The 11,589-nt window shown below is 38.7% G+C and overlaps 1 protein-coding gene and 1 pseudogene across 1 annotated transcript in view; one reads left to right on the forward strand and one right to left on the reverse strand.

The window, feature by feature from the left end:
* Positions 1 to 598, reverse strand: part of LOC117045003 — a gene marked incomplete at its 5' end in the record, with an annotated part of 374,050 nt that extends 373,452 nt beyond the window's left edge. Inside the window, 1 exon segment of the mRNA XM_033145796.1 lies at positions 333 to 598. Coding sequence (XP_033001687.1) covers positions 333 to 598 — 266 coding nt within the window.
* Positions 1 to 11,589, forward strand: part of LOC117044872 — a 934,741-nt pseudogene that overhangs the window by 515,393 nt on the left and 407,759 nt on the right.

Below are 11,589 nucleotides of genomic sequence, written 5' to 3' on the forward strand. Positions count from 1 at the left end.
ATAATGGAAGCAACAACACAACTAAAAAAAATAGTTAAATATTGTGTAAAAAATCAGATATTGGGGAGGGGGAGGGGAGAGGAGGGGGGACAATTGGAATGGGAAAAATAATGTATTTGTTTTTATCTTTTATTTTGTAAGATTTGAATTATGAATAAAGTTTATTTCAACTAAAAAAAAAAAAAACAGGAGTTGGCATCTATTCCCTACACCCACAGGTCTCAGGATGGTTACAACATAAAAACACAAAACACGACATTTTAAAAGGGCATTAGATGTCAAAAGTTGCAGATTTTAATGGATCCTAAAGCTGTATAATGGTTTTTCCGAACTTTGTATGGATTCTCTTATGCTTAGTGAGATTGGAGCTCCGACTGAAGCTCTTTCCACATTCCACGCACTGATAGGGTTTCTCCCCTGTATGAATTCTTTGATGGGAAGTGAGACCATCACTGCGACTAAAGCTCTTTCCACATTCGAAGCACTGATATGGTTTCTCCCCTGTATGAATTCTCTGATGGGAAGTGAGAGAGGAGCTATGACTGAAGCTCTTTCCACATTCCATGCACTGATAGAGTTTCTCTCCAATGAGATTTTGTTGATGGGAAGTGGAATGGAAGCTCTGACTGCAGCTTTCTCCACACTCCAAATTTTTACGTGGCTTCTCCTCTCTGGGGATTTTGTCATTGTCACCTTTGTTGTCGATTTCCAATTCATCACAATCTGCAGTGGAGACAAAAAGGGTTTAGAGCCTCAGGAACAAATGGAGAAGAACAGAAGGGAGTTGGGTGTGTGTTCATTACCTGTGTTGTTTGTCATTAACCAACATATTTATTATTAGATTCTGATGAGTTGTTGAATGTTGCTTTGTTTGATATACAGTAGTGGTCAAAATTGTAGAAGCCTTTTGGGGAAAAGTGTATTTCAGAGGTTTCATGGCTTATAACACCACTTCATAGAATCATAGAATCATAGAATTGTAGAGTTGGAAGGGACAATGAGGACCATCTAGTCCAACCCCTTGCTATGCAGGAATATGCAGCTGTCCCATTTGAGGATCGAACCTGCAACCTTCATTTGGAGTAATATCATAAAATCATATATATATATATCTGTGTGTGTGTGTAAAAATTTACTGTTGTTCAGTTATCAGATATATTTACCATAAATATACAATAAAGGTTCTGAACAAACAAACAAAAAATAAAAAGAAACAATTGCAATTACTGTATCTGCTTGATTTTGTTGATACCCCTAACTGGTTCCAAATTCAATACATCTGTTGAAAGAAAATACAAATACAGCAATAATAATACAAATAAAATAAACAAAAATATTGTAGCATTAAGCAAAGAAAAAATGACAGAAAGAAAGGGGGAAGGAGAGAGAAAAGAAAAGAAAAGAAAAGACAAAAAGAAAGAACCAAAAGTTAAGAAGAGAAAAACAATACCAGCAAGTTTCCCAAACCCATCCGACTTCCTATCAAGCCCAACCGTATAGTTCACCCGTACCTATGAGTCTAGTTCAACACATTCGAGTGTCTTCTAATATATCTTTATCACACTGTAATATCAACCGGTAGCCAACTGTCAGGGAACTGCCCTTGCCTCAGCGCAGGGGAGTGTCAGGGCTTTCTGGGTATCGGGGGCCACCGCAGCATATCCTCAGCAATTCCTCTTCGTCCAGCGGGGAAAGCACCAGTCCCTCTAGTGGGGAGGGGGAGCCTGTTCAGGGGAGTGTGGACCAGGGCTCTGGCAGGGTGGGAGAGCCATTACACCGTGCAGGCACAGGGGGAGACGCATCTTTTCCGTCTCCCCACTTGCGCAGAGGGGCTAGGCGCAGGGATGGTAGGAGGGGGTTCCGCATCCCGTGGCTTTTATGCTTGGCAAAGAACCGGAAGAGTTGTTCCCAGACTCTGCCGAAGGATTAGACAGATGTGAACTTTTATGCTCTGCACTGTATATACTTGCACAATAAAGAACTTAGTAAAGAAGCAACGGAATCTGCTTGGTTCCTCATGAGCAACAACTGAGAACCTTACACCAATTTTCAATTCATATTGTTCTTTCTACTTCCATGGTTACTGAAAAGCTGGCATAACTATCCGACCCCTACTATATTTCTGAACATATATTATACATCTAGCCCAATTTTCTTGAAACTTTTGTTTTGATCCACCTCTCAGACTGTTAGTTAACTGAGCCATTTCGGCAAACTTGCAGTTTGTTCTGCCACTCTATTCCCTTTTTGCTATTAAAATTTCTGCTGCCGCTGTGGCGTACAGAAAGACCTCTCTTAGTTTGCTTGGGACTTCCTTGTCAACAATACTTAATAGGAGCAGTGCTGCTTTTTGGGGAACGTAACTCCTAACAGTTTTTTGAGCTCATCATAAATCAAGCCCCAAAACACCTTTATCTTCTGGCATATCCACCACATATGGAATAGGTCTCCGTCATTCCCCCCACATCTCCAACACGTTCTTGCAGATCCTTTATAGATTTTTTGATAATCTTATGGGTGTGAGGTACCATCTGTGTTGGATTTTCATAATATTTTCTTTTATATTAAAATTGGTCGTGACTTCCGGCGTGAGCGCCATTGCGGGTGGTTGGGAGCCGTCTCGGCTCTGATACGGCTCTGGTTCCCCCGGGGGTTGGAGCGCCGCAACCGCGCTGCGGGCTCCAGTAACCCACGGGAGGGGCGTCCCGTGGTTGGGGCTTTCCTGCAGGCCCCTTTGCGCCGTCCTGTTCTCGAGTTTCCCTTGTAAAAGGGAGGCTCGAGTGAACGGGTTCCGGCGCGGGGCTAAGGAAGCTGTCCCCAACCGGGGGAACCAAGCGGCAGCCGGCTGCCTGTGGTGAGCGCTCCGTTCTTCTGAAATTTGGCTGAAAAAAGAAGGAACTGTAAGTAAGGACTGCAATTTGAATTTAAATTGGACTAATTGGCTTACGGAGAGAGACTTAAAAGGAGGAAGTCCATTTCTCTCCTTTGCGGCAAGATCAAAGTAACACCGGATTTGGCTGTTGTTATATTGGATTGCTTTGAAGTTTTATGTTGATTCTGATTCTGACTGCTTAAGAAATCCCTTTCTGGGACGAGACTGAGATATTTAAATTATTTCTTCCGATTAAGAGAGAATTATACTGAAAGAAAGTTTACCCTCTGACGGAAGGGGGAAAATGGCAGCTGAAATTTGATCACTGAGGATGGAAATGTACTGAGACTGTGTTGCTTCCTGCCCGCTCCTGCCTATTTTTGTTTGGTTCCCATGGCTCTTCCAGACCCAGCAATGGCATCAGGCCAGGAAAGAATCTTACTGCAATTGGAACTTTTGCAACAGAGTGTCATTGAAACGTTTTCAGGGGTTCGAAGTGCCTTTAAGAACTTTGCTGAGGAACTTAAAGTAACAACTAGAGAAATTGAAGATACATTCAGAGATACAATTAGAGTGAATTATTTTCCAGAGATGTCATTTGAAGTAGAGAAGACACAGGTTCAACAACAAGAAGAAACGTCTCATGGACGTGAGAGGTCTGAGGCTGAGGACATTAATTTTATAACGGCTTTCTGGGGTGAGAGCCCAGAAATGCAGGAATATCAACTCTGGGATATAAAATTGGATTTGAAGAATGGACTAGAATTATTTGGAGATTATGTACAAAGTGTTTGGAAGAGTTCAGCAAAGATACTTGGGGACCATGTTTTGGTCTTGAGGTACCAAGGAAAAGGTGACACTCTACAACAAGGAAAATGTGACATTTTGAAAGAACAAGGACTGGGAATATGCTGGGGGAAGACTGGTGGGAGATTAAGATGGGAAGGGGGAGGATGGTGAGGAGGGGGTGGGGTAAGGGAACTTATTAGTTATCAGGATGGCTAACCAAGGTACTCCTACGTCAGAGGGAAATAAGCGATTTGGAGAAGGGAAGAAATATTTAGGTTTTTTATGATAATGTTTTGATTATAATATTATTAAGGTAGGAATTAAAAGTAATAATAGCAATAGTTTTACTAAGTTAAGAGAAAAAAGGTTATAAAAAGTTAAGATTTGAAATATGATTTTATGTGGTGATAATAATAAGTTGAATGATATAAGTTGTATAAGATTTTTATTTGAAGATTAAGTATGGTGAATGATTGTTAAATTAGTTACAAAGTTACTAAAGTAGATTAGAAATTGAACGCAGAGGAGAGAACGGGGGAAGTCCCCCTAAATTAGATTCAAAATAAGAAATTAATTAATAGATTCCTGTGTTTCTGTGTTGTTGAGGTATGTATCAGTTTTTATTTTATTTTACTTTATTGTTATTAGTATTGTTTACTGTATGCATTTTATATGTTGACTGATTGTTTTTATCTGTTGTTTTTGATTTGATATTTTCATGTGGAAACAACAATAAATTTTTATTATATTAAAATTGGTCGTAAAATTCATGCTAACCGTCCACAGATGTTCCCACTCATTCATCGTTATTGGATGTCCAATGTCTTGTGCCCACCTCACCATAGATGACTTTAATATCTCCTCCTTGACTTCCCATTCAAGAAGTAACTGATAAATTTTTGAAATTATCTTATGTTTATTATTTATTAGATCCACCTCTAATCTTGTTGGCTCTTTGGGAAACCTTGTCTTTTTATCTTGTTGGAAAATTCCATACAATTGATGGTAGTCCAACCACCCCCTGAGTTGATCTTTTATCTCCTCGTATTTTCTTAATTTGACTTCCCCTTCATCTTCTATTAATAAGGCATTATATGTAAGCCAATTGGCTTTCATATTCTTTTTCTTAACCGCTTTCACCTCTAAAGGGGATATTCATATTGGAGTTTTTGGCTCCAATATCTTTTTGTGTTTTTCCCATATTCTAAATAAAGCTTTTCTGACTATGTGGCTTATGAAGTTCTTATGCACTGCATACATTCCATACTGTAAGTATGCATGCCACCGATACCGGAGATCGTACCCCTCAAAATCTAACAATTCATTATCACGGAGTAAGAACCACTCTTTCAACCATGCAAAGCATATAGCCTCGTAATATATTTTAAGATTGGGGAGGCCAAATCCACCCCGTTCCTTACTATCTATAAGGACCATATATTTTATTATTGGTCGCTTACCCACCCATATGAATTTTGATATCTCCTTCTGCCACTCCTCTATACTAGTTGTTTTTCCTACTATTGGAATGGTCTGATATAAAAAGAGTAGCTTGGGTAAAATATTTAGTTTAATTGTCAATATCCCTCCCAGGAAAGAAAGTTTTAACTTATTCCAAAGTAAAAGGTCTTTTTTGATTCCTGCCCAACAGCTCTCATAATTGTCTTCAAAGAGGTTGATATTTTTGGCCATTGACCATATGCCCAGATACTTAATTTTAGTATGAATTTTAAGTTGCATTACCTCTTCAATTTTGTCCTTATGGTTTAATGGGATGTTTTTAACTAATAATTTGGTTTTGTTGTAATTCGATTTAAATGCAGATACTCTGCCAAATTCTTGCATCGTCTCTAAGGCTTTTACCAAACTCTCTATTGGCTCTTCTGTAGTTATAATGAGGTCCTCTGCTAAGGCCCTTAATTTATAACAGTTCTCCCCCTGGATAATTCCTTTAATATTTTTTAATTTTCCTATTTAATTATTTAAGATTTCCGTCGTCAAAATGAAGATCAACAGCGACGACGGGCACCCCTGCCTCGTCCCTTTGTTGATCTCGCACTCCTGAGAGATGTCCCCGTTTATAATGATTTTAGCTGTTTCTTTCTTATATATTGCATTTATACCGTTGCAGTATTTATCCCCAAAAGCCATTTGTTGGATCGTATTTATCATAAACCTCCAAGACAGATTGTCAAACGCTTTCTCCGCATCCACTGCCATAAAGGCAGCGGGTTTTTCAGTTCTAATATCTAAATACTCCAACAGGTTTATTATAATTCTCATATTACTTTGAATTTGCCTCCTGGGGAGAAAACCTGCTTGATCCGTATGTATGATTTTTTGAAGAACATTCTTAGTTCTTTCTGCCAATATATACGCAAATAGATTATAGTCATTATTTCGGCGTGAAATCGGTCTAAAATTATCTATGATTTGATGGTCAGTTCCTTGCTTCAGGATCAAAGTGATATAGCTCTCTCTCCATGTGTCCGGCATGTTTCCTCCATCCAAGATATTATTCATTATATTTTTGAGGGGGGTCGCCACTATGTCCTCTAAGCTTTTATAATAGATGGTCAACAGGCCATTCGGACCAGGCAATTTCCCACTTTTGGTATCCTAAATAACTTTCTGGATTTCACACATTGAAACTGGGCCATTCATTTGATATTTTTGGTACATTAGCTTGTTCTAGATAGTTTTTTTATATCTTCAGTTGTTTCTCCTCCTTCTCTGTACAATTCTTTATAGAAATCCAAAAATCTTTTTTGAATTTCTTTGGGATTTGTTATAATTTGTTCACCTAATTTAATTCTATTGATTATCCTCCCACATTCTCTTTTCTTTAATTGCCATGCCATAAGTTTTCCTGGCTTATTGGCTTATTCAAAGTTTTTCTGTCTCATAAGCTTCATTTTCCACTCTAACTCTTCACTAATTACCATAGAGTAGTGTGAGTGTAATATTTTAATGTTTCTTTTTATTTCTTCATTATCTGGTTTCTGATATGACTCCTTTTCTTTTCTATAATTTCTTCCGCCAAATCTTGAACTTTCTTCTCCTTCTGTTTTTTTTAAAGCATTTTGCTGAATAAAAAAACCCTGATCACTGCCTTTCCAGCATCCCATACCGTATTGAGGTCCATGTCATCTTTTAAATTTAGCTCAAAGTATTCTTTTTTTTAATATAATTTTTATTATTTTTACATTAAACTACAATTAATACTACATTCAAACAAAAACTTTCTTACATTCATCCTTGGCTAACAAGCCATGACTTCCCTCAACCCCTTCACATGGCTTTCTAATTTATAACTTAACATTATACTTCTTAAATCAACCATTGCTTACCACTATCAAACAAAAGAAATTTTCTTACTACTATCCTACTTACAATGATAACTCTACAAATTAACTACAAAGCTTCTTGAAGTCCTTTTAACGTATTCAATTGTAAATTGTCTTTTAAATAGTTCGTAAACTTTGACCAGTCTTTGATGAACTTCTGGTCCCGCTGCTCCCGGATTCTTCCTGTCAATTTGTCCATTTCTGCGTATTCAGTCAATTTCACTGTCCATTCTTCTACCGTTGGTAATTCATCTTGTTTCCATTTTTGTGCTAGAAGAATTCTAGCTGCAGCCACAGCGTATTGGAAAAGTCTAATATCCTTCTTTTCAATGTCTGTACCTACCATACCTAGTAAAAATGCTTCAGGCTTCTTAACAAAACTATATTTCAACATTTTTCTTAATTCAAGATATATCTTATCCCAATACATTCTCACCTTTTTACATTCCCACCAAACATGATAAAAGGTACCAACATTTTCTTTGCATTTCCAGCACTTATTATCTGTCTTATACATCTTTGCTAGTTTAACTGGGGTAATATGCCATCTATACATCATTTTTAACATATTCTCTTTTATTGATGTGCATGCTGTAAACTTCATTCCTTCCCTCCACAGTTTTTCCCAGTCTTCTAGCATAATATTATGTCCAATGTCTTTTGCCCAATGAATCATCACCGACTTTACTTCTTCATCTTGCAAGTTCCATTCCAACAGCATTTTATACATCTTAGCGAGTACTTTAAAGTCATTATTAAGTATTTCTACTTCAAACTTTGATTTTGTCTCGCTAAATCCTGTCTTTTTCATGTCGCTTTTAAACATCTCATTAATTTGATGGTACTGCAACCAATTACTTACATATTCTTTCACTTCCTCCAGAAAGGGGAGTTTTTTCATCTTTGGTGGACATGTGATTTAGTAAAGCAATTTTGGGAAAGTATCTATAATGAACTTAAAAAAATATTTAAGTACACATTTAAAAAATTCCCAGAGGCATTCCTTCTAGGGATGGTCGGACCAGAGATTAAAATTTCAGACCAGAAGTTTTTTCTCTACGCCACAACGGCAGCGAGACTACTGCTGGCCCAGGTCTGGAAACAAAAGACAATACCAACTGTGCAGCAGTGGCAACAGAAAATCACTGAATATATGGAAATAGCTAAAATGACAATAAGAGTCAGACAACAGGGGGAGGAAACGTTTAAAAATGAATGGGGAAAGTTTATGGAATATTTGGAAAAGGTTTGCAAGATATGAAATATGGGTATATAACTCATGGCATATAAATAAGAATGAAGATGGCGTTATAAAACAAAAGTTAGGAGGCGAATTATTTAAAGATAGGAACTATACAAGTTTTGGAAGAGAGGATGGAAAGCTAGAAATAAGAGCTAGAGGACGAACTAAATATATGGGAAGGTATTCAAAGCGCGAAATATAAATTAAGAGATAAAGAAGACATATTATGAAGGAAGGGAAGTTCATGGATTTATGATTTATAGGTTTGGTGTGATATAATTTGTAAATTATTATATATTTGTAAAGTTATTGTAATCATCTTTTGTTTGTTTGTTTGTAAGTGGACAAAATCAATAAAAAATATTTTAAAAAAAAACATATTCTTTCACTTCCTCATATGGCTTTAATTTCCATTTGTTGCCTTCTTTCTTAAGCAAAGTCTCGTATGTTATCCACTTTTGGCTTATATTAGTCTTTTTCAAGCTAATCTTTTCAGTTGGAGATAACCACCATGGTGTTTTCCTTTCTAGTAAATTTTTATATCTGTCCCAGACTTCATAGAGAGACCTCCGGAAGATGTGGTTTCCAAAACTTCTATGGACCTTTATCTTTTCTTGCCAAAGATATCCGTGCCAACCGAATCTATTATCATGTCCTTCCAGATCTAATAGATCTGGATTCTTTAACGTCATCCACTCCTTTATCCAACAGAGACAAGCTGCTTCATAATATAACTTTACGTCCGGTAAGGAAAAACCTCCTCTTTCCTTACTATCTGTCAATAACTTAAATATTATCCGGGGTTTTTTCCCCTGCCAGATAAATCTTGAAATTTTCTTTTGCCATTCTCTGAAGACAGCTGTCCCTTTTATTATCGGTATTGTTTGAAACAAAAATAGCATTCTTGGTAGCACGTTCATTTTTATTGCTGAAATTCTTCCCAACAGAGAAAATTTCATCCTTTCCCACACTTCCAGGTCTCTCTTAATTTTATTCCATGTTGCTTCATAATTATCTTGGTACAGATTGATGTTCTTTGGAGTTATCCACACTCCCAAATATTTAACTTTCTTTATCACCTCAATTTGAGCTTGTTGTTGCAGTTCCTATTTCTCCATTTTTCATAGCTCAAGGTATTCTTTTAAGGTTACCTTAGCCTTCTCTAATATTTTTTTCATCTTTTAGCAGATTTTCACTAAGCCCCCATCTAGTTATTTTTTTCCTCTCCTCTTTCAAGCATACCATGACCGCGCTATGATCAGATATTGTTTTGGGCTGAATATCTGTTTTAAATAATTTAGAGATTAAGTCCTTAGATACCCAGGTGGCATCTGTTCTTCCCGCTGTATTATTGGGATAGGAGAAATATGTAAATTCTTTCTTAAGGAGCTTTCTTAAGGAATCCTGAAGGAGCGTCTCCACCCCCATCATTCAGCCTGGACACTGAGATCCAGCGCCGAGGGCCTTCTGGCGGTTCCCTCACTGCGAGAAGCAAAGCTACAGGGTACCAGGCAGAGGGCCTTCTCGGTAGTGGTGCCCGCCCTGTGGAACGCCCTCCCATCACAGGTCAAGGAAATAAACAACTACCTGACATTCAGAAAATACCTGAAGGCAGCCCTTTTCAGGGAAGTTTTTAATGTGTGATATTTTTGTACCTGATTTTTGTTGGAAGCCGCCCAGAGTGGCTGAGGAAATCCAGCCAGATGGGCGGGGTACAAATTATAAATTTTATTATTATTATTATTAAATGGATTTTGACTTCTCCAAGCATCTTCTAAGCTTATAGTTCTATTAGGGAGAAGAAAGTATTTGGTAACTTTATCTGCGGGCGTGGCCCCCTGCTGAGTTCATTTAGGACTTCTGGTTTAAGCCCCTGCTGGAACAAAGCTTCCATCTTGGGGCCATCAAATCCCACCCCAGTTTATGACAGAACAGGGTAAACTTCGCCACAAAGTCTCTTACTGTTCCCTCTCCTTGTCTCAGCCTTAAAAGTTCCTGTTTTGTTATTTCACTTTCGATATCGCTGGTGTAGTGGGCGGACATAGCTGCTAGGAAGTCTGTGATATTGGCCAACTCAGGGCTGTCGCTGGCTAGAAGTGGCCTCGCCCATTCCCTAGCACCCCCCTGGAGGTGGGAAACCACGAACACAACTCTTTCTGAGTCGTTCTGAAACTCCCTTTCTCTCATCTTCAGGGCATAATCAATCTCCGTTCTGAATCCCATATACTCCCAGGGATCCCTATAGCATTTGCTGACCAAAGCAGATACCTGTCTGTTGGCGTAGAGTGGAGCTTCGGCCCCCCTGCTGCTCTTCCTGCTTTCGTCCAGCCTTATCTTAAGATGCCGTAAATCTTCCCCAGCTTTGCATTCCTGTTCCACCCATGCCGTCTTTGTTTGCAACTCCTTAATTCTTGCCTCTGCTTCTGCCTGAACTTTTTCTACAGCCGCTCTAGCAGCTCCCTCCAAAGCTGCTTTTTGCTCTCACAAGCAACTTACAGAAGACTCCGAGAAAGTTGTCAGGGATACTCCTTCCCTTGAATGTTGCTCATGAGTAACGACACGACTTCTGGTAAGCTAAAACTATTTATAGTGCATAATGGAATTACAGAGTCTCTGCAGGCACGTCTGATCAGTCAAGAAGAGGAAGAAGAGTTTGGATTTCATATCCCGCTTTTCACTACCCGAAGGAGTCTCAAAGCAGTTAACATTCTCCTTTCCCTTCCTCCCCCACAACAAACACTCTGGGAGGTGAGTGGGGCTGAGAGACTTCAGAGAAGTGTGACTAGCCCAAGGTCACCCAGCAGCTGTATGTGGAGGAGTGGAGACGCGAACCGAGTTCCCCAGATAACGAGTCTACCGCTCTTAACAACTACACCACACTGGCTCTCAGTTTCAGTTTCTCGGAGTGGCGGACTTTTGTGTACCTGCCAACACAACCAATGGCTCGGCACTCTAAAATGACATGTGGTGCACTTCTCCCTGCTCCTCCCGAGAAGTCCCCCTGTCCCTGACAAAAGTATTCGGTAACTTTATCTGCTTCTTTTTGGAGACCCTTGGGGTTCTGTCCAATTCTGGGGCAACCACCCCATTCAGGTCCCCCATTAGTATAATCTTTTCTCCCACATACTCTATTAGTACCTCTTCCAAAGATTGGTAAATTCACTCTTCTTTTCATTAGGGCATATATGCCAATAACTATTCAATTTTCTCCCTGGACCGTTATTCTGATGATTACTATTCTACCTGCTGTATCCTTATAAATCATTTTAGGCTCTAATTGTGGTTTTGCATAAATTACAACTCCCGTTCTCTTGTTTTTATCCGAAGAAATAAATTCT

This window comes from Lacerta agilis, chromosome 4, assembly GCF_009819535.1.
Source record: "Lacerta agilis isolate rLacAgi1 chromosome 4, rLacAgi1.pri, whole genome shotgun sequence".
NCBI classification, from domain to species: Eukaryota; Metazoa; Chordata; class Lepidosauria; order Squamata; family Lacertidae; genus Lacerta; species Lacerta agilis.